At 40.3% G+C, this 25,791-nt stretch overlaps 1 protein-coding gene across 8 annotated transcripts in view; it reads right to left on the reverse strand.

The window, feature by feature from the left end:
- The window catches only part of ESRRG (estrogen related receptor gamma), a 633,249-nt gene that overhangs the window by 171,895 nt on the left and 435,563 nt on the right, over positions 1-25,791 (reverse strand). For all 8 annotated transcript variants that reach the window (XM_029230491.1, XM_029230485.1, XM_029230489.1 and 5 more), the window contains one exon: positions 3,543-3,958. In XM_029230491.1, the coding sequence (XP_029086324.1) occupies positions 3,543-3,945 (403 nt within the window). In that variant the 5' untranslated portion in view covers positions 3,946-3,958. The remainder of the gene's footprint in view (positions 1-3,542; positions 3,959-25,791) is intronic.

The raw sequence follows: 25,791 nt of genomic DNA on the forward strand, positions 1-25,791 counted from the left end.
ACCCTAATTATTACATTACACTTTCACAATTTAATCCCTTTATTTGCCTCACTGCCTTTTTGGGGCTAAGTGAGCACCACGGCGCGATGCCCGCTGATGTAGCTAGCAGGGTGGCAGGGCAGCAGGAGTACCACCCAGCTGCCAGCTACAAGCACAGCCAGGTGGGCAAGCCCAGAGTGCTAATCTGGACAGTGACATGTCTGTCTGCTGCTCAAAACCCTTGAAAGTTGCTGTCTCCAATATGGAGTAGAACGGAGCACTATACATCAATGCCAAGAATCACCCTGTGGTTCACCCTATGAAGCTTTTGGTAGCATTTCAGCATCCTAAGGAAGAATCAGCGATAGAAGTCCAATTGTTCTATTCCAGGGATCGCTCGGTAAGTAACTATTGCACGGCTATTAATAGCTAAGCGATAGGATTTTTTTTTTTTTTAAACAACCGTCAGGAAATGTTTTCACATAGTTGTCCTATCTTTGGAAAACATACTAAGGACCACGTTGTTTCAATCCCCCCCTCCCAAAACAAAAAACTTTGGTGTTCCCTCAAAGCAGGAGACATTTATAGGAGGAATTCACTGCAATCCACAACCCTTTGGGAACCAAGCTTTCGCAAAGTGTTGCTAAGCTGAAACTCAGGCCAGCACAGCGCCAGGCCCACAGTAGGTTTTTAGTCAGTATTTGTTGAGTAACTGGGAATGGTTTTTCATATTGAGACCATTTTGCTTACACCAGTGTACACAGTATTTGTTAATTTATCCCCAAACACTCCCTTATCTTTGTGTAGTTAGACCCCGAGCTGTGTAAACTGAGTTAACAAAATCAAATTACTAACAGTTTAAATTTGAGATGCTCTGTAGCATCCGTATTCTAATACTGTTGGACAATGGCTGGTAAGAACCCAAAGATTTGAAGTGTGTTTTCATTCTCAAGTTTTGCAATCTAGTAAGCAGGCTGAAGAGATACTTTCAAATGCCCCAGAGTGAGAGGAAGCTTCGCATACAGATCATCATTGTTCTTATTTACTCACTTTACATGTGATTTTGTATTTCACTTTATCCAGAAGCATTCCTTGAGGTAGGTATTAACGCCTTCAGTTTATAAATGAGAAGAAAGACAAGAAAGGTCCAGTGGATGAAGGATTTTTGTAAGAAAATGCTAATAAAATATGGCTACGATGATCCATTAGATATGAAGATACAGCTATTAAAATATTTAGGTAGTTCATACATACTCCACACTAACTTGGCTCGTGTTCTTCCGTTAAAACTATGAAAGGCCGTGAAAAGATGAGGCTGATAGATCCACTCTATTATGTAAGAGTTATGATGCCTTGAACAACTGTGCACTTTAACTCTTTAACTGTGTATTCATCGACCATACATCAAGGAAGTGACTATGCGATAGACGGCACAAAAGCAATGGGAGATGGTACCACCTGTTCCACTAAGGACAATCACTAAGATCTTCAGTGCTACTGGGTGAAAAGACTTGCCCGCCCACATGCTCTTAAAAGGAAAGGGTAGAAGATTACTCTCTGTGCTCATAAAGGGGTTCAGAATCACCTTTTGTTAAAACATTTAGAAGGAGTAGAGTTTAACACACATCATCCCCTTTGCACTTTAAAAGCCAGTAAGCGTGTCACACAATTATTAAACTGATTTCAGTTATGTCCAACAAGGGACCAGTAGATGACAAAGAAGAGTTGTCAGCGGTAAATCAGCAGCGACACGGTAACAGAGCTGTGGTTCTCAAACTCGGGTGAGCATCAGAGTTACCTGGAGGGCTTGGCAAAGCACAAATTGCTGGGCCCTCCCCCAGGGATTCTGACGGAGGTAATCTGGGATGAAGGATGGGAATCTGCATTTCTAACAAATTCCCTGGTGATACTGATAGCGGCCACACCTTCAGAAGCACTGTCACAGAACACAGCACGGTAGGGTGCAGTGGTTCTTAACCTCGGCTTTAGATGAAGCATTAACTAGGAAGCTTTCATAAATCCCCGCTTGCCCTGGCTGCACCCAAGGCCAATTAATTCTGAATTTGGGGGTATGAGCCTAGGCATCAGTATTTCTTTTTTATGTCTCCAGGTGACTCCAGTGAGCCTGCCAGGTTGAGAACCACTGACATGAGGGAAAACGCACTTATCTCTATAACTGGTTAAGAAGATACATTTTGGGTATTTTTGTTTTGGCCATGCTACGTGGTTTGTGGAATCCCAGTTCCCCGACTAGAGAGTGAACCCGGGCCCTCAGCAGTGAAAGCGTGGAGTCCTAACCACTGGACCGCCAGGACATTCCCAGAAGAGACACTTTGTAAACCACGGAGCAGAGCAGAATAGAATCACTGGTGTGCTGGGGATCCTCAATAAACAATGATTCTTTCCTTCCTCTATTTTCTTCAAAAGTGTATCACAAAGGATCTAAACAAGTGAAAAATAATTTTCTGTAATTATCTATAGCTTTGAAAAGGAGCTGAGTTTTGTATTTGTGGATTCCTATTAAAGGGTCACATACAAATTTTAGTCATGTTTTTCTACATTTTTCGGTGGGAAATAATATTGTTATTTATAAATCTGGAGATCTATAAAGGTTTGGGTATGTCTTACATATGTTGGAGGCATATTTTATATTTTGGTACAGTTTGGAAGCTTTTTCATACACATTTATTAAAAAGGTGGGGAAAGTACATCCAACCACAGGAAAAGAAGGAAGGGCGTAGAAAATTAAATTTGTTTAGAGAAGTGATTCTCAAAAGTGTAGTTCCTGGACCAGCAACATCGGCATCATCTGAAAATTTGTTAGAAATATAAATTCTCAGACCCCCTACCTGAGACAGATGTAATGAATCAGAAGCTCTGGGAGTGGGTGATCTGCATTTTCACAAGCTCTCCAGGCGGGTTTGATGCACACTCTAGTTTGAAAACCACTGGTCTAAAATATTTATCATTTTAGCCATACGAAGAACAGAAGAGGTAAAAGCACTATTTATCCAGTACCCATCGGTTCAGTTGCTATCCAGACCCCCACTGCTCTAATAACAGCTGTGCTCTTTTAAACGCCACCCAAAGCTTATTATCATTCCATCTTTAGAGCTTGATAGTAAACGTGGAATTGATAGAGAACATATGGGGGTGGGGGGGTGGAGTCTATTCTACAAATCCTCCACTATCAATTTTAACCTATTTCTATTTTGTACTCAGGATAGAATTAAGAATGCACAACTTGGGCTTCCCTGGTGGTGCCGTGGTTGGGAGTCTGCCTGCCGATGCAGGGCACACGGGTTCGTGCCCCGGTCCGGGAAGATCCCACATGCCGCGGAGCGGCTGGGCCCGTGAGCCATGGCCGCTGAGCCTGTGCGTCCGGAGCCTGTGCTCCGCGACGGGAGAGGCCACAACAGTGAGAGGTCCGCGTACCGCAAAAAAAAAAAAAAAAAAAAAATGCACAACTTGACTAACAAGGACCAGAACCATGAAAACCAACCAACCAACCATCACATGAGGCTGGAGGAGGGTGGGTATCGCCAGGTGCAACCCTCACTCACCTTGAATTGTCCTCTTGAAGAATGCCTTGCAGGCTTCACAGGATGCTACCCCATAGTGGTACCCAGACGCGATGTCACCGCACACTAAACACAGTCTCTTGGGCATCGAGTTGAGCATGTATTCGCACTTGGTCTGGGGGTCTTCAACAATGGTGCTGGAGCAGTCATCGTACAGTTTCCGGACAGGCCCACTACCTCCTAGGATAGGAGCAGAAGGGTAGAGAGGTGGCGAGTCAAGTCCGTTCTGATGGCCATTCATGGTTGAACTGTAGCTCCCGCTGGCGTCTGAAGAGCCACCTGGGCTGTGGTGGTTGACACTGTCCGTCAGGGAGGCCGGGCTGGAGGGTTCCGTCTTGATGAAGGACGAACAGCTGGAATCAATGTGTCGATCTTTGTTTGACATTCTGCAGAGAAGCCTGAGGTTTAGGGAGGTGCAAACAGAGAGAGAAAGAGGAGAGAGTGTCAAACAGAGATACCAAAATAGGTAGAAACAAAGAGAAGGTGAAAAAATAGAGAAAGTGCAAAAAAAGATCGAAAGGAGAAAAAAAAAAAGAAGAATTCATACGTTAAAGACATTGCTCTTTGAGAGTGCTGCCTAAGAACTAAGGACTACACATCATTCTCTAGTCAATATCTCTTGTTCTACAACAAGGTAATCAGCATAAGGGCGTGACAGGGTTACATCAAAGTGCCCAGACAGGCCATAAACAAAAGCTCTAACTGATCCAGTTCCTTTCATTGTACCTTTCTCTTGGAGAGCCACTGTCAGTATCTAAATCAACTCTCTAGATTCTAAATTTATCCATGGAAGAGGAGTAATTTGTAAAGTCCATATCACTTCTAAAGTTACCCTTATCCTCACTCTACTTTTCTCTTCCATTTTCTGATGTTGCAGTCATTTTATTATGAGCAGAACTAAACTTTTATTGTCAAGGCCGAACAGATGATTCCTCAGCTCTGTAATTACTGTTTGTCAGCACGCTTCTATAAGCATAACTGTGTCTTTTATTGATCTAAGACACACAGGGAATATATCCTCAATCACGTTGCCTCTTTAATTAAATTGCTCTATTTCCTAGATATTTAGCGATACAGAAAGACATCAAGGATAAAATGCTAGCCAATATTTAAGGATTATTTCCTAGAGCCCACAAAACAGTGAAATGATCACCAGCACTGATTAATAAACATGTACATGTGTTTACAGGTGTCCGTGTCTGCATGTGCGATTTGCCACTGTTGGAGAGGAATCACTAAAAGCCATTTGAGCCTTCAGTATACCTGTGAATCCATAAACCTGATACTTCATATTCAGCAAAGTAAGGATGTATCAAATTTTGCCCTGAAAAAATGAGATTTGCGATGGTCTCTTTTTCTCCCCTTCCTTTGGTCTTTTAACATCATACCTCCTAAAAGGAAATATGATGAAGCATCTAATCTAACAAACTCTCTCTCTTATCTAGAAGAAACAGACTGCCCCTCTTACTTTGTCAGACCCGTAGGTGATTAAATTTCTGAAGAGGTAATTAGATGAAAAGATATAATTGGTCCCATTTTCTTTCTGGTTCGCCATAGTGCAAAACCCCTTTTAGCCAAGTCTCTAGGAACCTTCTGAGAGCCCACTATAGAAGGAAGAGGTGACAGTTGAGAAACAAACTTAGATAATTGCTTCCCGGTGGAAAGTTGATTTATGGGAATCCCACAGGGTAATGGTCATTCACTCGAATTTGGGGGAGTAGTCACAGGATAACCGAAGGGATGCAATTATCTCTTTCACTATAAATCTAATGATATTTTATCACAAATTTCATGCTCTCCTCCGGGTGCCCCCTTCCCCCACTGTTCTGCTACTTTCAAACGAAGAAAAATATGGTTATTTCCTATCAGGGAATGTTCACTGAACGGTTCCGAGAAGGCGGTCTCAAGAGCAAAGCGTCCAGAGCAAGAGTTTGCCTCTTACCTAGCAGATTTCCCATCGGAAGTTCTGTGCTGCTTTCTAAAGTAAAGCACACTCAGGATGTGAAGAGAGCAAACAGGAAGGAGAAATCCACAAAAATATCTTCTTGCTTTCGCCCACCCACTTGGGTTGTCCTTTCCTCAAGAGCTAGTGAAAGAAAAAATATCCCCCTCCAGCCTGAACCAGGCGTCCGCTCCCTCCCGCATCTGCTGCCTTGTCCCGTCACTGTTAATGAGCTCTGTAATTAATAGATCGCTCTCCTTGTCTCCCAGCTTGCACCCTGGGCTAAGCACTTTTCCTCAAGTCAACGTTTGAAAGAAAGCGGGTCGGCACTGACTTACAGCAGCCCTGCAAATTCCTTTTAATTTAAAGCACTTACTCTACCACTTCACTTATTACCTTATAATTACTGGACTGCTCGCACATACATTATGATCTTAGACTACAGTTAGAAGTTATTAGGGTACTAAAACACAGTTGCTCCCCTTTCCTCTCTCTGGCACTGAACTTCTCACAGCCATGACAATTAACTCTTTCGCCATCTGCCTGCGAGGCACCATTTCTTAATCAGTTTTTCTTTTTCCCAAGGAGAGTTGCTCTGGGCTGCTTGATCACAAAACTGACCACCCTTTCCCTGGGCCCTCTTTTCTCTCTCTCTCTTTTCTTGGATTGTCTCTGTTCAGTTTTATCCCAATTTTCTTTCCCTCGGGCTTTTTCTCATGGACTTCTAAAATGTGCAGAACTCTTGACTGAGAAACAAGGCGAGGAATCACCCTCCTATTTATGGAAGGGTTATTTGCAAAGTCACCAAATGTTTATGTGTCCAATGCATGTTGTTAAGGTCTTTGAAAAATTGGGTGTCTCCAGCCAGCTGTCTCCTCGAAATTCTCAGCCCCTAACTTTGGATGGAAGCAAGAAAATTCAGGAAGTTCAAGTGGTCAGGGAAGCCTTTGGACAGGGGCAATCTCTTCTCCTACACAAGTCTGGCCATTGTAGCTGTAAAGGAAAGTGAACATGCTGGATCAGTGCTGTAGGTTTTACATGTTTCTTCTCAGACATGAACTGCTTCCGTAATGAATACCTTTTTGCCCAGTGGAAATAATAAGAGAGTTGCCATTTATCAGGTGCTTACTACATGTCAGGCATTGACCTGAGTACTTTACAAATATTACCTCATTTAATCCCCAAGACAACCTTACGAGGGAGGTATTACTCTTTAGGAAACAGAGCCTCAGACATCAAACAATTTCCTGAAAGTCATACAGTTTGGAAGTGGAAGAGTCGGGATTTCAACTCAGGGCTGACTCCAAAGTCCAGTGCGGAAATGTCCTGAAGCCAACAGAGAGTTTTTCAAGGTGTTCACTGATGTTTTTTAAATAGCCAAGCAAAGGGGGGTAGTGCTGGCACACACAGAGGCTCTATGACATTCACACTCACCCATGAGTGGAAAAGTGGCTGAAGAAGCCACCACGCTGGCTACAAGGCTACCCTGTTGAGTCACCCTCCCCAGGGTCCGGAGTGACACCAAAACAGACTCTGAAAGAACACAGTTGTCTCCTAATTACTGCTTAGCTCATTACACTGAACGTTTCCTAGATACCATTACATTATACCCTAAAACTACAGTGGGTCTTAATTCTCCCCCTCTCTGTCTCTGAAATTCTACAGCTCTATTATTGAAGCCTGAGATATTCACAACTATCTATAAATTCAATTGTCAGCTGGTGGGTTTTATTCTAGACTTCACTTCAACCTAAAATTAGAGGCACTAAAATTCACATTAACGCTAAGAGGAATGTAGTGAATAAGACTTTATTTCAAAAGAACACCTTTTTGTCAGAAAGAGCCATTTTCAAGATGATGGCTTTATCCGGAGCCAAAGAGAGTAAGCCCAATTCCACATTGTGCTGTTAACGCAGAAATTTTAGGTCACATTGGATTAATAAAAACCTAAATTTAGTTAAGAATTACGAATAGAAATAACATGTGTTGGAAAAATGTGGGAAATATTTATTTTAAAGGCTACGTAGAGTTGTTTTTATTTTATTATTTTAAGAGAAATGATGGGAGACACAAGGGAAAAAGAGAAGCAACTTTCTAAACATCTTCTCTGAGTGGACACCCTGAGAATAAACTGGCGGGAGAAATAACCATGTCAAGAATAACATTTATTTTCCATATAAGAAACTAAATTTGAGGGATATAAGAGCCTTCCAGAGGCCAGAGACATTGCAGTGCTTTAGAAAGTATTTTCAATACAGTTTGAGGTTTAGTCTTCTGTATTCCATATATATTCTATATATGTTCTATTATATATATTATACATATATACATATATATATATACATTTATATATAAATTCTGATGATCCTGCTTCAACATAGGAACTTCTTGCCCAGCCTTCCCTAAGGGTTAGCAAGAGTAAAATTTATCTTTGGTGTTAGATACTAATGATCAGGCAAATAAAGCTTCTTAGTTGCTGGACTATTTAAAAATGTAATTTTTGACAGTTGATTAACTGTACGTACAGGTGTTCATGTATAGGGAGAAAGTGACAGACAAAAAGAATAAGAATCAATTAAAGTTGCTGCTGGAGGGGAAAACAAGATAATCTGTAAGTTAATATTCCATTTATATTATAATTATCAAGCTTGTTTTCAGAGAGGCTACCTAGATCCAGGTAAATGTGCGACTGTGAGTGAATTGCTGTGAATTTCTGGGCAATGTGTAAGTGTCCAGAGTGGTCTACATTTCCCAGAAGGGACTTAAGCCTACGTTCCATAGGCTTATATATGATTAAATATTATTAATCCTTTCACCAAACTATTGGGTTGCCCAAAACGTTCGTTCGGTTAGTGAATACGTTGTTCAACAGTTCTTCGTGAAAGTTAAAAATGTGTCTTTTAGCTTCACCTAAACCCGAACGAACGTTTTGGCCAACCCAATAAAAGTTCGTAACACGCAGCTGCGTTTCACCTTTTGAATTTTATACCAAACCTGAGTTCATTTGCTACTTTATTTCCCTCCTAAAAAAAGTGGTGCATCAATGCAACACATGTGTACAGGTCTTCTTTGGCCTTCCTGATTTTAACACCAAGGCAAGATTTTTTTGAAATTTTATGATACCGATTTCAGTGACAGACACCTAAATAGGCTAAATAAGTGACAGCTAAACAACTCACTAGTTTATTTTCTTCCTTATCATCCTTAAGGGCCAGAAAAGGTACCCATCATCATTATAAATTCCAAACACTTTATCAATTTATATCTCAAATTTTTACATAACAACAACGGAACCAGCAAACCTGCGAGTTTACAAATATGAGAAGAGAGAGAGAGAGAGAGAAATAAGAAGACAGAATCCTTAGTTCTCTCACTGAATCAGAGAACTTCAGGGCTGGAAAGGAAGGTTATCAAAAGTCCTACTGCTCATAACTTAACCTATCCAAAATAGGAATGAAGCTATAAGGATTGGTCGGTTTTCTACCTGCCGAAATCACCAGATTGAATTTTTTTTGTTTCAAAAAATAAGAAGCTTTTATTAGCCTACAGGTTTTGGGTTTTGTTTTAATGCTTTTAGAAGAAAACCTCCGAGACTAAGGCAGCGGCTCCCCGAGGCCCAGGCTTCAAAGCTCATGACCCCAGCAGCTCCGCTGGCAGTCTGAGTTACAACTCCAAGCACGCCACTTTACAATGAGCTTTTTTTTTTTTTCTCTCCTGCTTCAACTAATTGCACTCTCGTAAAGTGGCAAAATGTGAATCACTTAGTAACAAAATGGGCACCAGCTGCTATTGTCAAAGAATGGTGATGCTGAAGAAAGAGAAAGCAACCGCATGAAGTGTCATGTCAGAAATCAACGGTGCAACGTGTGATTTGAGAAAACATGACTACTTTACAGAGACAGGGTGTCATTATGGCATCACAGTAATACGCTGCTTTGACAACTGCTGGGTCTAACATATCATCATTGCATTAAGGTACACTGGCTTAGTTGGGGAAGGAAGAGAGAGGATTTTTTCTTTTAATAAGAAATATCTTCAGGTCTGCCTGGTTAACCTAACAGAAGGAGACCATTAATTGTAAAGAAGGAATTGTAAATCCTGACCCACACGCCAGAAAGATTAAAACACATGCACACATATGCACACACACTTAGATATTATTTTAGGTCTTCTTTAATAAACGTGGAGGCCCATCTAATGGAACAGAGGTCTGCATAACATGATCACAGTGATTTAGTGATGCCGCTTCTTGATTCTTTGAACAAATAACTTGTGCGTTTAGTCTAAAAGACTCTTTGCAACTTACTCTGTCAAGAACCAGAGTAAGCAAACAGCTCCCCACAAAGCTGATGCTTGAGTTGTTGACAAGAGATGTAGCTAAGTTGTGTGGGAAGCAGGGACCAGCTCCTTCAAGTAACAAATCGGAGCCTCTATGTAAGCTGAACGCTTTCCCAATTCTGTCAAGGGCCACGTGTGCTACACCAAGCAAAGAAGTTTAGGACAAATAAAAACAGGACACTTGGAACTCATTTCTGGCCAGTCGTTGAAAGCACCCCAGGAATATAATTTCATACCTAGGGCTAAACCATGACCAGGAAGGACCTTGCTGAAACCCTATCTGCTTTTAGGGCTCCAGTGTTCAATTCTGCTCTGAAATTAGGTTGGTCGACTATCCTGATTTAATCACTGAAATCTCATGTCCTGGGACTTCCTTAGTCCAGACAACCCGGGATGGTTGGCCATCCAATCGGATATAGAGAAACACCTATAAAACCTTGTGCCTTTCCTCCTGCTGTTGTCCCTAAAACAAAGGAAGGGAAATGGATTCCATTCCTTTTCTGCAAAGACAAGTGCACTGTTCACACTGGGGGTGTTCTAAGGGTACGGGTTAGAAAGTGCCTGCATCCTTTCTTACTGTGCCATTCCAGCCAGAGGCCACTGCCCAGGGCCTTGTTAAGTTATCCAGACTATTTTAGATGTTGGCAATTGTAATTGCTTCAGTTTGCATTACCAGGTGATTTCTGATGCTTCCTGGTTGATAAACTTTATTAATGGGAAAAGAAATGGTCCTGTGATATCACAATTACAGTTGTTGACAGTTTCTGTATTGAAGGATTTGATCTGATGCAGGAGCGTTTACTAGTGTAATTCTTCCTTAGCTTGTTTTCTTGGACCTATGTCAATCTGGGGGTGCGCATCCCTTGTTTATAGCTCTAAATACAGTAAGCGAGCTACTGGCAAATCAATAAGACTGTTAAATGCATAATAATACTGGGTAATTGCATACATGATGTTTTGCATAATTAACTGTCTGAGCTTTTCTTTAATATAATGGGCTCTCACGTAATACAGAGCAGCTATAAGTCTATAAAATATACACAGTTTATATGAACCATGATTCTGCTTAAAACTCTGGCTGATCACCTACACTGGCTTTGAAGGGAGAGCTCTCCTCCACTGCCAAGTCCAAATCAATTCTTATGACATTACTTTACAACTAGCATGATATTTAACTGATGGTGGCTATTAGCTATTACACAGATTGCATGCAAGGACTGTAGCAGTAGGGGAAAAAAATACCATTCAGTTTAAACAAACTTCTGTCATGTAATCAATATTACTGAGGCAAATTAAGTGTTTTAACAAGTGTGTATATTTGCCTTAATGCAGCTTAATTAACTATATCCTCACACCTGCCCAAGTCCAGGACACCTATGGATATTAGAAGACAACGTCAAGAACTGTCTAGTCAGCAACTCAGATGCACAAGGGATGCAAAACAAGCATTTTATCTCCAATCCCTAAGGAGCGTTCTTTCCTTACACAAGTTACTCCCCTGGGACCAAAAGCCAGAGGCCCAGAAGGGCTTTAGAATCACGTGCTCTACATCTTGATGTAGGATATGGCCAAGTGTTGACCGGATCACTATCTCCAGGGTAGAGTGAAACAGCCCTGGGCACAAGGTGGGGACCCTGCCAGAAAAAAAAGGTTAGTATGGGGTAAAAAAACTACCTAAGATAAATCATCAAAATGAAGCTTAGGATATATGCTGAATGTAACATTTATTCAGTCTTAGAGATTTACTATGCCATGAGCAGACCTCCTCTGCAGTAAGCTTTCTGGAGAAAAGAAATAGTCTCCTCCTTCTACAAATCTCTGGTCTTTCAAACAGAAATATGGATCAATAAAGTTTGCTTGTGTTCAGACAACTCTGTTTTCAAGCAGTCAAGGAGCACACGGAAGAGAAAAAGCCGACACAACAGCGAGGGGACTGACAGCTAAACGAAGACCTTCTAAAGGCATCTCGCTAGAGGAGAAATAAACAGACATTCAACTCATAGAAAGTCTATGCACTGATCTTTACAAATTAAAAATCGAATACAGATGCTTTACACACACACTCCAGTGATGGAGTTCACAAATCAAATCCAGGTCAATGAAAACTCAGGCTGCCTGAATCTCCCTTTCCTATTCTCTTTGCTACGCTGGAAGAGGAAATAAGAATGCTATCAAGAGTTGATGTAAGGATATTGAGATCATAATACTGATGTCACCCTTTACTCATTAAGAAAATGTTTTGCAAAAGCAATTACAATGACCAATAAGCCAGCTGCCTCCATAGAGACAGGCCAGTTCCTCTGGAGTGGAACTCTGAAACACTCCCGGAAACTGGGTGAATCACAGTGGGGAGAAAGCTGAGATGCTGAGGAGGAATCACTGTTGAAATAAATAAGCATAAATAAAATGCTTCGAGCATTTTGGAACATTTCTATGTTAGAGGGAGATTCATAGTACCACCAGATAATAAACCACATCTTCCCCTGTTGGACAGTGGTTAAACTATATTTATACTTTTAACTTAATAGCTTAGTTTGCAGTAGTTAACATCTGGATGCAAAAGCAGCTGGTCTGGGGGTGATCTATGATAGCAGAGGTTACCATGATATTCTGTTGGTATTAGGTGTTGTTCAGCTGAAGTAGGAGAGTTGGGGGGAGGTGTGGGGGAGGGGAAATCAGCTAATTATTAATCCTAAGACTCCTTCCTCTGTCTTCTTTGTTTAAAAGAAAACATTTCATTGAGCTAGTTGCCTGAAGAGAAGGTGAAGCTTAAACACCCAAGCCACTACTTGCAGGCAATGAAAAATAACATATATATACGCATATATTTAATTCAAGCCATGGAAATGACGAAGGATTTGTTCTGCAGCATTATGGGTTTTGTAAAAGAGATTATTCAGCAGTGAGACACCATCCAGCGAAGACAATAGAAGCCACCGAGAGGCCAGGATTTCAGATTGGAAGGACTCGCTTGTGGTTTGTCATTCAAAGGTCCAAAGATAAACGTGCAGAGAAAAATTTCTGAATCTTAGTCTCAATTCTGAGTAGGACAGGGCTTCCCTGGTGGTAAAATGGTTGAGAGTCTGCCTGCCGATGCAGGGGACACGGGTTCGTGCCCGGGTCCGGGAAGATCCCACATGCCGCGGAGCGGCTGGGCCCGTGAGCCATGGCCGCTGAGCCTGCACGTCCGGAGCCTGTGCTCCGCAACGGGAGAGGCCACAACAGTGAGAGGCCTGCGTACCGCAAAAAAAAAAAAAAAAAAAAGTAGGACACCAGGGTTCCCACACCTTGTCTGCCTTCTCCTTCATTTCTCAGCAAACTGTGTCTTCTTGCAGCGCTAGAGGGAGGAGCGCTGTGGTTCCAGCTGGGGACTCAGTGCTGTGTGACCGGAGGCAGGCCTCTACCGCACTCTGACCCTCATCCTGCCTTGTCAAATGGCAGGATGAGCCCACGTGCTTTCTAAAATAACTGCTGCCATTAAAAAAAAAACAATTATACTGGGTTGGCCTGAAAAAACCCAAACGAACTTTTTGGCCAACCCAAGATTTTACTCAAATAAAATCCACGCTGGCTTGTGACTCAGATGAGACTGAGAGCAAGGGCTACTGCATGAAAGCACACTTCCCGAACTTCCTTTTGTTTCCTTGGCTGCTACTGCACTTAGCCAAGCTTCACGGTTAGGGCAGTGCACGTGTGTGTGTGTGTGTGTGTGTGTGTGCACGCGCGCATACGCGCATGTACGTGCTTCAGGAGAAAGAAAAAGTACGTAGCCAACAACCTGCTACATAACAATGCAACCACAGCAACTACAGTCAACTGAGGAATCCTTCCCAGCGGGTGACCAAAGGCCAAATAGTGCCATGATCATCTGGTGGGATCCAGGGAGCAGAACTCTTGGTTTTTTCCTAGAAATGGCTCTCTTTTTGCTCATTAAGTTTTTGGTGGGAGGCGTTAGCGGAATGGGCAATTCTCTGCAATCAGTGTTTAAGTGAATGTTTGTCCCAGTGTGTGACACCACGCTGTCAGCAAGCAGCGGGGAGTCCTTGAGTTGTTACTACATTTGATTTGACTGCCAGTAGGAAGCTTCATTTCTACCAACTGTTAGTTGCTCGCTCAAAGAATCTTTGTTTCTGGAGTGACTTTTTTTCCTCCTCTCTTCTATTTCCTTTTCCTTGATAGGTTGTGTACCCAAATGCCACGTGGATGTGTCAGAGGCAACTTTAGTTCTTTTCTCCCGAGCTGGTCAGGCCTGAGGGCCTGGCTGTAAAGAGTCCACACAATGTGTTCGGAATTTCTAGTCTCTCACTTAGATTCTCTGAACTTTAATTCACATTTCCTAGATCCTCACCAGGTCAACACAGACGCAAACTGGTTCGGCCACATTGTGGTCACATGATTTGCTTGGTGGGGTTTATTTTAGCTGATGGAGCAGACATTTCTGCAGCTCTTATCAGCCAAAAAGAAAAAAAAAAAAAGCCATGGCACTCACCTTTTCGTGCAATTTTGTTGAAATAACTGCTCTTTGGGTGACTGCTTCCAATACCTCTAAAAATTTTTCTGATTTGATAACTTTACTACTTCCCATGAAAGCCTTTCTTTTTCCAAATGATGATTTTGGTAATTAGGATTCTCAGGTAGTGCCTCTGATAAGAACTCCTGACAGTGAAAAGCATCTTTAGAAACAACAAAAGCATAGGCATGAGTAAGAACGGTGGGGAAATAAAGAGAAGGAAAAATCCCTCAGAGATATTATGAAAATTCAGGCTGAATGGAAAATTAATTAACACTAAAGAGCTAAAATTGTAATTATGAAAAATTTCATTAAGGAGAGGCAGGTGAGTCTGCTTTTCTAAATATGACAAGGTGCTGCATAAAAATAAAGTAGAAGCAGGTTTTGGGGAGTGGAGCACGAAAGTCATGTCTTTAACCAGATCAAATTCTCGAAATTGGCTGTCAAGACAGGATTGTTGTGATTTATACCCGTCTATCAAGTGCATGAACGGAGAGACTGAGAGAACAGAAACAAGCTGCTGTCGCTTCCATTCGCAAAGAACCTTTAATTTCCACAGCACCATCTGTTACCAAATCTAATTCACATTCCCCCCTAATCTGGTTTAGTTCCATAATACTAATTCTTCCCCAACCCCTAGGAACACAAACCACCACCCAAAAAAAAAAAAAAAGGCTTTGGTTCTTGGTGAGTGAGAAATTGAATATTACAGAGTTAAGGTGTAAAGGCTCTGGTGACTTAAGTGAAGCATACTCTTCTCCATTAAAATGTCTTCCTGGTAAAGGGATTTGTTTTCAACCAATGCAGAGATATGAAACTGTTCATATTTGGGATAAAAAAAAATGCTGATATAAAAGTAGGCCGGGGACATGAAAGCAGAGGTTGTCATAAAATACAATTGTCAAGTTCAGTCACTTTCAGAACTGGCTATAAAATCACTGTGTCATGGTTTTCACATAGAGAAAGCCTGAAACTGTATTTTTGTTAAGGAAACTGAGAGTGATGTATAAATTCAGAAAAAGTAGAGAAGACTGGGCAGGGGCGGGGAGGGGAAGCTGGGGGGAAACCTAGGAGGAAATGAGAATGGAAAAAAATCATATATAATTTAAAATAAAGGGATGTATATAGGTAAACACACATCCATCTCTCCCAGTCCGAGATTCTATTAGCACATAGTTTTGATTCAACATCACTTCTGCTCTTAGCCAATATAATAACTGGCATTCACAATAATGAAGCTGTGGGGCTATAAAATTATAAAGTGCTTTCTGCATCAGAGAAAGATTAAACTACACTCAGGAAAGATTTACTGCTAAGTGTATTTTATTGCTTTCTAACTCTGTGAAAATTTGTTATCTCTAAAGGCAATAGTACATAAAGATCCACAGGCATACATTACAAAATGAGAAAAGCCATTGTTTGAATCCTAGGATGAGAAGTTTTGATTACACGTTTAGTCAACTAGCTTACTACCTAATTCTTCTATGAACATTAGAAGCATTACCCTTTTGATCTCTAACCCAGTCACATAGAACACTAGCTGGGTTACAGGATATCAACCCCTCAATGTCAGTAAGTCACTGGAGAGGTTATGATCAAAATATTTATTTTCACGATAGACATGATTATCACCCATAAATACATTTTTTTGTAGAAAAGACTTTAACTTGTAAAGTCCATCACCGAACTGGTAGTATCTTTATACCCAATTTTAATAATCCTAAATCTGTTATATAAAGATATACATTTTCAGGAAAGAATCTCTCATTTTACTGATATAATCCTCTAACTAGGTAGACAGATATTTTCAACTATTAGCAATAATAAGAGCCTGCTTTTTAAGAGACATGGTAGATTATGAAAGAAGATAAGTCGTTCAGGACATTGTAACAAACAAGAAAACTGGAGATGAGAATAAATATGCTTATACACACACATGAGCATATATATATACACATGTGCTATAGAAACATCAGTGGGTGTCATACACACATCAGTGATTAGAGATTCTAAAAATGGTAAAATATAAAATAACACTTAATATTTTCAATATTCATTAAGCAATATGCTAATTCTGATATCCCTAAATCATACACAGTAATTTGTACTGCATAATTTTTAGAGTTTCTATTACAACTGCAAATTAAAGAGAAAATTTTGTTTTCTTCACACTCCTAAAAATGGCTAACATTCCCAACACTGACAACACCAAATGCTGGTGAGGGTGTGGTGCAACCAGAACTCGCATACATTGCTGGCAGGATATAAAATGGTCCAACATTTTTAGAAAAACAGTTTGGAAGTTTCTTATGAAATTAAACGGATACTTACTACGTCACAACAATTCACTCTTAGATATTTACTAAGAATGAAAACATATGTCCACAAAAAGAACGATACACAAATGTGTATCATCACTTATTCAATGGCCCTAAGCTGAAAACAAATCAAATGTCCATCATTGATGAATAGAAAAACAAATTGTTATCACATAATTGAATTATAAAATTATACATATGTATGTATATACGTTTGTGTGTGTGTGTGTATATATGTGTGTGTGTGTGTATATATATCCTGGTCAACAATAAAAATGGAACAAACTGTGATCGTCCACATACAATATCAGAGATACTCTGGTGAGCAAAAACTAGGTAGATACAAAAGAGCGCTTACTCCAAGATTCTGTTTATGTGAAGATCTAAAACAGGCAAAACTGATCTGTAGGGACAGAAATCACCAGTGGTTGTCTGGACCAAGGGGTGGGGAATGGCTAGAGGGGGACATTAAGGAAATTTTTCCCACTAACACTTTTTTTTTTTTGCGGTATGCAGGCCTCTCACTGTTGTGGCCTCTCCCGTTGCGGAGCACAGGCTCTGGACGCGCAGGCTCAGCGGCCATGGCTCACAGGCCCAGCCGCTCCGCGGCATGTGGGATCTTCCCGGACCGGGGCACGAACCCGCGTCCCCTGCATCGGCAGGCAGACTCTCAACCACTGCACCACCAGGGAAGCCCTAACACTTTCTACTTTGTTTATACTTACGTCTAAGCCATATTTTTGTATGTGTTATATGGATCACTTTTGTCAAAACTCATCTAACCATGCATGGAAAATATGTGTTTTGTTATATGTGAATTTTATTGATAAAATTGATCTAAAGAGAAAATTTTGAACAATAAGTTTAAACATAATGGGAGTTCCCTGGCGGTCCAGTGATTAGGACTCTGCACTCTCACTGCTGAGGGCCTGGGTTCAATCCCTGGTCAGGGAACTAAGATTCCACAAGCCACTCGACGTGGCCTCCCCCCAAAAAAGTTAAACATAATAACTTTATATTACTAGAAGTTTCTATCGATTCCTATGCCTTGTACCAGGTCTTAAATAGCCAGACCTAGAAAATTCTTCATCAACATCTAGCTGTACTTCTGATTTACACACAAGGACCCAGGGGATCAGGGAAGAGAGACAGATGACTTATTCAAGGACACCCAGAATTAGAGGTAGAACTCAGTCCAAATTCCAGCTTTCCACCTCTGAGGCCAGACCTTTTTCTAACCTATTAACGGGACAAAGGATGAAATCAAGATTAGGCCCATAGTGAATAATATTCTACTGATCTGAATGATAAACGCCCCTCTGTATTCTGTTTTTAAAAACATGAAATATGTGTTACTGTAAACACCAAATAATTCCGTGCATCCATGTGCATATTTGGGAAGTAAAGAAAGCAAACCTGACTTCATTCCTCATTTTCTTCATCCAAACATGGCGCATGATAGAATGGCTTTAGTAAATAGGCAATATGTGAGCAGCGATGTGGTCATGTGTCACTGTAAGTAATTCACGGTGGGCTTTTAAACTTTTTTGGTTTGCTTTGGTTTTGTGTTTGGAATAAGGATGTAGATATTATGGGAGACAGAATACGGAAACAGGATTTAAAACGTGGAAATCAGAAAAAGAGGAGAGTCACCTGATTTTTAAAAATACGATTTAGATATCAGTATAAACCCAATAAAAATGTGTCGGGGAAAAGCACAATATATAAAACCTGAGTTGGTACGTTTCAAAAGAAATGTATAATTCTAAAGGAGCTTCCAGGAAAGAAAACTTGCAGAGTAACTTCAATCAACTTAAAAATTATTTCATCACCAATTTACCAGCTGCTTCTCAAGTAGGAAGACGGGATGGTGTTCCTTAGTAGGAAAGGAAATAAATCACAGAGCACATTTCTTTCCCTCCTTTAACTTTCATACACATGAAGGTTACAGCATTTAGTACTTCGCTAAGGAGAGATGACATGATTATATAGCTAATTCATGTTTTCCTGAAAAGAGGATTCTGCAGAATAATAAAACTGTGCACATTCCTGAAGACAAATCTAGCCAAGCTTACAATCTCTCTCTTTCAATGGCTCCACAACACTCTACAGGTCGACAACCAAGCCCCTTAGCCAAGGAGTCCGGACCTTGCCCTCACTGGCTGGCCATCCTCTCTGACCCCAAATATCACTTCTCCCCACCTTGTACCTCGTATATATACAATGCTTGCCAGCTTGTAATTCCTCCTACCAACCAGCTTTCCCTTCTCTCTGGAATGCATCTCGCTTTCCCTGTCCCCCTAACAATAAGCCATTTCCTATTCATTAGTAAAACCTCAACTGAGTTATCACATGTCCAGCAAGTCTTTCCTGACACCTCTTTCCCTAGATATTCCCATAATTCCGTGAGCCTATTTCTACAACCGCACTTAACACACTGTCTTTCGTGTGCCCGGGCTGGTGAATGAAGGAAGAAACCATAAATTCACATCCGCAAAAATCGGTGAACTTTAAACACTGGGGCACAAATTTTCTAAATTAGAGTGTTGTTCACACAATCTTGAGAATCTGTGAGATACAGCATTAAACACAGAAAAGCTATTTTTATATCTCCTTAGGTCAAAGTAAACCTGCTAAGAGATTTGATTTAAACAAAACAAAACAACCTACAGGGTGAACTAGGAAATGATTATAAGAGTTTTAATTAGATGCCCCGGCTTTGAGTTCACCAACATTGTTCTTAGTTAGTGCCAACTAACTGTGGGCGCTGACATGTTATCTACAAACCTCAGTTGCTGAATCTGTTAAATGGGAACTGTATCTCATAGTATAGGAAGAGTGAATAAAAATTATTTGCAAAGGTGCCACTGAGTTCAGAAAGGTATCAATGAGTAAAGAATGAGAAAGGCCATTTTAGGATGAAGGAGGATGACCCAGAAGTGGGCGAATGCAGGGGAGGCTCAGAGAATGAAGGAGGGGTTAGTTTTGCAGAACGCTATAGGGGATCTGGAATTTGCTATGGGTTCAGGAAGTAGTTTGGGGCCACACTGTGGAAGGTTTGAAATACTATAGTATGCAGATTAGATGTTATTTTGTAGATGGGAAGTTACTGAAGATTTCTAAGGAGAAAAGACATAACCCGATTTGTGCCTTCATTAAACACACTTTTGAGCGCAGCACTGCCCATGTACTCACTCATTCATCCCTATCATGTTTCAGGCATAGAACCTGATAAAATAGACCAGGCCTCTGAACTCACAGTGTTTAAAGCCCAACTAGGAAGCTATTCTATCCAGCAAGATAAATGATGAGAAAAGCCTGCAGTAAGATGGTAGCAAAGAAAATGAGAAAAAGAGGAGATAGATATTATAAGTATCATCAAAAGAGGTTTTTGCACCCCCAGTGATCCATAAATAATACATGAGAATCGGTCAACCTAAAATTTCTTTGACGAAGTATAATTTCTTATAAAGTATAATATCAAAACAAATGAACACCTTATGATGGAACTGTTCTTGATCTTGACTGTGGCGCTGGACAGAGGAATCTACATATACAGTAACAGAACTGAACACACGAACTCACACACACAAGCACAAACGCATGTGCAACTTGTAAGTTCTAAGGTCGGTGGACTCTATCAATGTCAATTTCCTGGTTGTGATATTGTATACTATAATTATGCAGGTGGTTACCACTGAAAGAAACTGGGTGAAGAGTACAGCATTTCTCTGCATTATTTCATACAACTGATTGTGAGTGTACAATTACGTCAAAAAAGGTTTTTTTAATTAACATTTTCCTTGAAGACGGGCTACAGCCTATTTGACTTTGTATCCTCAGCACTTTGTACTATGCTGAACTCATATTAGCTACTTGAATTTGTCACTTAATAGACGTTTGTTGAATGAATAAATGAATGAACTGCAAGGCATTATGTCAACTATAGCCATCATTATTCTTTATAAACCTTGTTATAAACCTCATCACAATAATTTTCTATGTCTGGCTTACAAGTGTGGGACATAACTTGAAATACCAAACCTCTGACACTAGACACCAGTTAGTCAAGGACATGAAGCTGATGGCATAGATGGTCCTCCATTCTGCCACTTCTCAAAGAGTATGGTGAATTCTCAAGATAATGTTCTTAAGAAACATTGATATGACTGCATATATCCCAAGAAGATATCGGGATTTTTTTTCTTTTTCTTTTTAACAGTGAGAAAAGGAGTTACAGTCACACACTGATTCTCAAGACAGAAAGTGAGACAAGTGTTTTCTCCATTTTACAGATGAGGAAACAGAACTGTGACAGAACCGGAACTTGAACTTGAATTTTCTATATCTAAATTCTGTCCTCTGAGCTACAAAATGCTGAACTGCAAAGATTTAATAACAATACTTTATAGCAGCCAATTAAATATGCCAACTGTCATCACACCTATAACTACTATCTTCTAAGGATTTTATTTTTCAATGCTTTAATTTTCTTAAACAACTGTATACTCAGTTAAGTGCTACGCTCTATCTGTGATGACTATTTGAACCCACAATACCAAAGATGGGACCAAGATACAACAAAAAGAAAAAAAAGTAGCTCATTCCCTTAAATGTCTAAGAACAAAGGATAATAATGTTGAAAAGTCAAAATCACTAGCAACTTAGAAAATGCTAGATTATTTATATTATTATACCATAGAAAGGATGATTATTATTTAATTGAGACAGGTTTAGAGCCTTCTAATAAGGAGAAACTAACTTATTTCACAGCATGGAAAACTGGAGCTAGATACCAGGTAGAACTTCCTGGCCAATTAGCTTTTGTCATTAATTAACTGTATCAATACATATAATTAATATACATTAATTAATTTGCTATGTCTCAGTTATCTAATAATTAAAGTACAGGTACTAATTAATGCCCACACTATCTAATGCACAGGAATGTTGAGACCCAAAAGAGAAAATAAATACGAAAACCTCTGAAAAGTTTAAAGTGTTATGCAGATCCAAAGTGTTACTATAAATTTGTGGGACAAAATATTTTAATTTTTGGAATAAATCTGAACATAAATCTGCACCCAGTTTTGAAATATACATCCATACTTACCTGGGCTTCCCACAAAAAATTTATTCAACTTTGGGGATTTGCTGTGAGTTACATTTGTTTAAACACTTTGATAATGCATTCTGACTTGTACTGATTTTTCACCAACATTAGCTCACACCGTCACCCAAAATGAGCTCCTTAACTTCTTAGCACCTGAGATTAAGAGGTGATGCTAGTTGTTTATAGCAAAGCTTTAAATTAATCAGTTCACAAACTTTAGTGAGTATCTACAAACAAACACCGTATGCTAACACATACATATGGAATCTAAAAAAAAAAAAAGGTTCTGATGAACCTAGGGGCAGGACAGGAATAAAGACACAGACATAGAAAATGGACTTGAGGACACGGGGAGGGGGAAGGGTAAGCTGGGACAAAGTGAGAGAGTGGCATGGACATATATCCACTACCAAATGTAAAACAGATAGCTAGTGGGAAGCAGCCGCATAGCACAGGGAGATCAGCTCGGTGCTTTGTGACCACCTAGAGGGGTGGGATAGAGAGGATGGGAGGCAGATGCAAGAGGGAGGAGATATGGGGATATATGTATAGGTATGGCTGATTCACTTTGTTATACAGCAGAAACTAACACACCAGTGTAAAGCAATTATACTCCAATAAAGATGTTAAAAAAAAAAAAGTATCAGTTCACAAACTTTAGTGAGTATCTACTATGTGCCAAGAATGATGTGGGCGCTAAATAATAATGAAGTTTTTCCAAGGAAAATGTGATGTGTTCCAGAGGTCAACATACCATGCTAAGAATGAAGGCTGCATGGAAGTTATGCAAGAAAATAATGAGGTTCGATCCCCCCCCCCCGATTCCGCCAATCAGATTCCCCATGGATAACAACTAATTTAACACAGGTCTGGGGGAAAATCAAGTTAGAGGTAACTTCTGAAACTGCTTAACTACATTGGACCATCTTAGCCACTCACCACAAGAACAAGACAAGAGAGTGTAGATAAAGCTATTATGACCACTTCTGGGGGAAAAAAAAAAGTGATTCCTATCACTAGAGGCATAGTCTTCATGCAAGAACCATGGGAAATGTCTCTCTGGAGTTACATCAGCCACGCACAGCATTCGTCATAATGGTTCTCAGCTCAGCAGCCGCTGGGCCGCACCCTCAGAAACCCAAGTCCCTGCCTCCTCTGTTTGCTGCTAAGGCAAGGCTGTCCTACGACAGCGCATCTTTCCATCTTCCAGAAGGCAAGCAGACAGGGCAGGATCAGTTCTTGTTCTTATCCGAAGTCCAGGAAGGAATATTGTGGGAAAACAGGAAAAGGGAACAATTAGTGCTGTCCATCTCATAAAACACTCAGTCACTCTTACCTAGTAGCTAACTAGTTAAGATGTATAGGATTTCAGGACTCCTTCTGGAGCATCTATGTCTGCATGTGAACTCCACACACACATCTAGGCCTATTTGTTTACTGGAAAGTCATAAAACTCACAGTAACTGACGGTCAGTTATAGGCACGAATTTTACAGACAAGGAAACTAGGGTCCACAGTGAGAAATAAACTTGGATGGTGGGGAGATCCACGAAATGGGAAATGGAGTAAGGAGTTTGGTTTCATCACTTCAGAAACCTCTATAGGAGACATGGAGTGATACCTCTCTTCCATTCCTAAAGAACCAGAGATTCTGGTGACTCAGGGAACTGAGGTTTAGCAAAAATGGATCTCTTGAGAAATGGTCACTCCTGTCCTGGTCACTCCTGTCCTAGACTTCCCCCACATGTCCATATTTCTCCCCACTCTCCAAAATTCAGCTGACAGATTATCAGACTCCGATAATAACACTGACTGACTCCGATAATAACACTGACTGACGTTGGAAACTTTATTCATTCATCCATCTTTCTATCCACGGAACCTCACAAAGCTGAAGGCTGCATGCTGAGGTCATAGGTAGCACATAAATAAGGTGATCTGCGTATTTACCTGCACTGCTGTATCAAATGTGCTGTCAAATTTAAACTAAACGGTCTACTAAAATACCTGCCGCAAAAAACCCAAATAATGATAGTCAAATGACGGCGTATGACTGGTTAACTATACTGAGTACAGGGGGTTGTCACCCTAGTCATTTCATTAAATATGAAAGCCAAAGATTTATGTCGTGGGTGATAAGGGCAAGAATGCTGCAGAAGTGAGAAATATGGCAACAGTATGCTGTACGTCACCAATGGGATAATTATTTATCTAAAAAGTTGGCATTCTTAGACTTCCAACAGGCAGCGTAAGAAATTCATATATTCAAAGGAGACATCATAATAACCTGTCGGCTGGTGGTGATGGATATGTTTTTAATCCAAATGACCACAGTCTTCAGCCTGCCTGTCATGGAGGGCCAGGAAAAAATGGAATTTTCCTTTCATAACGCTTGATGTTGAAAGAGGAAAAACCTGGAAGCATGATAAGTGGCTCATTCCAATGGACAAATGGACATGGCGCTGAGAGAATGACTGTGAATAAAAGTCATTGTTCCTGAACTAATGCCATTTTCAGTTGTTACACCAAGAAAACGGAGCAAGGGATGATTTCTGCCTCCTTCCCATCTGGAAAGCACAAGTTCAAACTGCAACAAAAGCTGGAAAATCTTCAACACTGTGTGGATTCGTTTACAAATTACCTCTTGCTGGAAAAAGTCAGGGGGAAGGCTGGTATAATATTTGTCTATTAACTAAAACTTATTGTACAAACACAGCAAGAAGAGTTGATGCTGTAGTGCTTTATTGACTCGAAAGCCTCGCCTATGGATTTCCTCCTTTGAGGTTTAAAGGAATTCCTATTTCTCATTTACAGTCTATCAGAAAAGGTATATGACCTGTATTTTTTAATTTATATAAATCCACTCAGTCAATCAGCCTGGGCTGAAATTTAATGGATGTATCAGTCATTGTTGGTCCAGGGAGAGAGAACAGGCAGCAGAATCCACCATTCCATCTCTCTTCTTCCATTACCTTCCTCCCCCCACTATTTTTTTTTTAACCTCACCAGCTCAGATGTCTCCCTTAACTTCAAGCAAGGAGTCTTTCAAAGCTGTTGTTTTTAAAGGGAGAAATTCAAGTAAATATAAACTGATGGAAATACAGGAAGACCCTTTGGCTATTTTGGTTTTAAAAAAAATCTTCATTTTCCCCATCCGTGTTATGGCAATTTTATTACATATTCAGCAAATTTACAGGAACATGATGTTCCCCTGACAAATTAATCACTTTCCAAGCATTTTAACATATAAATAAAATATCACCACAGGAGAGTAAAATCATCAGCTCAACCAGTTGATTTAACCCTTCCTTCAGGAAAACTGACCTGAAATAGATTAAAGACTGCCTCCCAGACACACATACAGACACACACACACACACACACACACACACACTCTCATAACTATGAGCTAGGCACTCAGACTACTGGTAACAAGGCTTTTAGGGACTTCTAACTTCAGAAGCCAGATTGCAGTGTTTAAAAGAGGAGAAACTGAAGACAAAAGGACCTCTTCAAATATCTTTAACCTCACAACAATCTGCTAGAATCTATCTTCACTCCCTCATAGTTTTATTTCTGCATTTCCTCTAATAATAATCATTAAATACTATAGTTTTATAGTCCTATTCTTACCCTGCCGTTCTAGGCAGGGAAGAAAAAATGCAAGGGGCTAGGTTTCTGTCTTTACTTTGCTTTCCCCTCTGCTAATTTCAGAAAGTGAATCCAGCAATTATAAGTAGTAGGAGACTGATAAGGAGTCACACATGCAGGAGAAATAGGTTCAATTCAAGCTTCCCTGACTAATCCTTATTATGACTCATTTCGACTTCAGAATTTGTCGGTTGAGGTAAGAAGCTAATTTGGCTTTGAGAAGTGAAATCTCAGTTTTGTACTTTCCTTCTAGTGCTTCTAACAACCCATTATTAACAGCAAAGTAGGAGGGGGCATGAAATACTTATTGAGTGCCCACTCTCACCAAGCATTTTTTTTTTGCATGCTATTTTATTAGA

The sequence above is a fragment of the Monodon monoceros genome, unplaced genomic scaffold (genome assembly GCF_005190385.1).
Source record: "Monodon monoceros isolate NGI ecotype Baffin Bay Population unplaced genomic scaffold, NGI_Narwhal_1 Super_Scaffold_18, whole genome shotgun sequence".
Taxonomy (NCBI): domain Eukaryota; kingdom Metazoa; phylum Chordata; class Mammalia; order Artiodactyla; family Monodontidae; genus Monodon; species Monodon monoceros.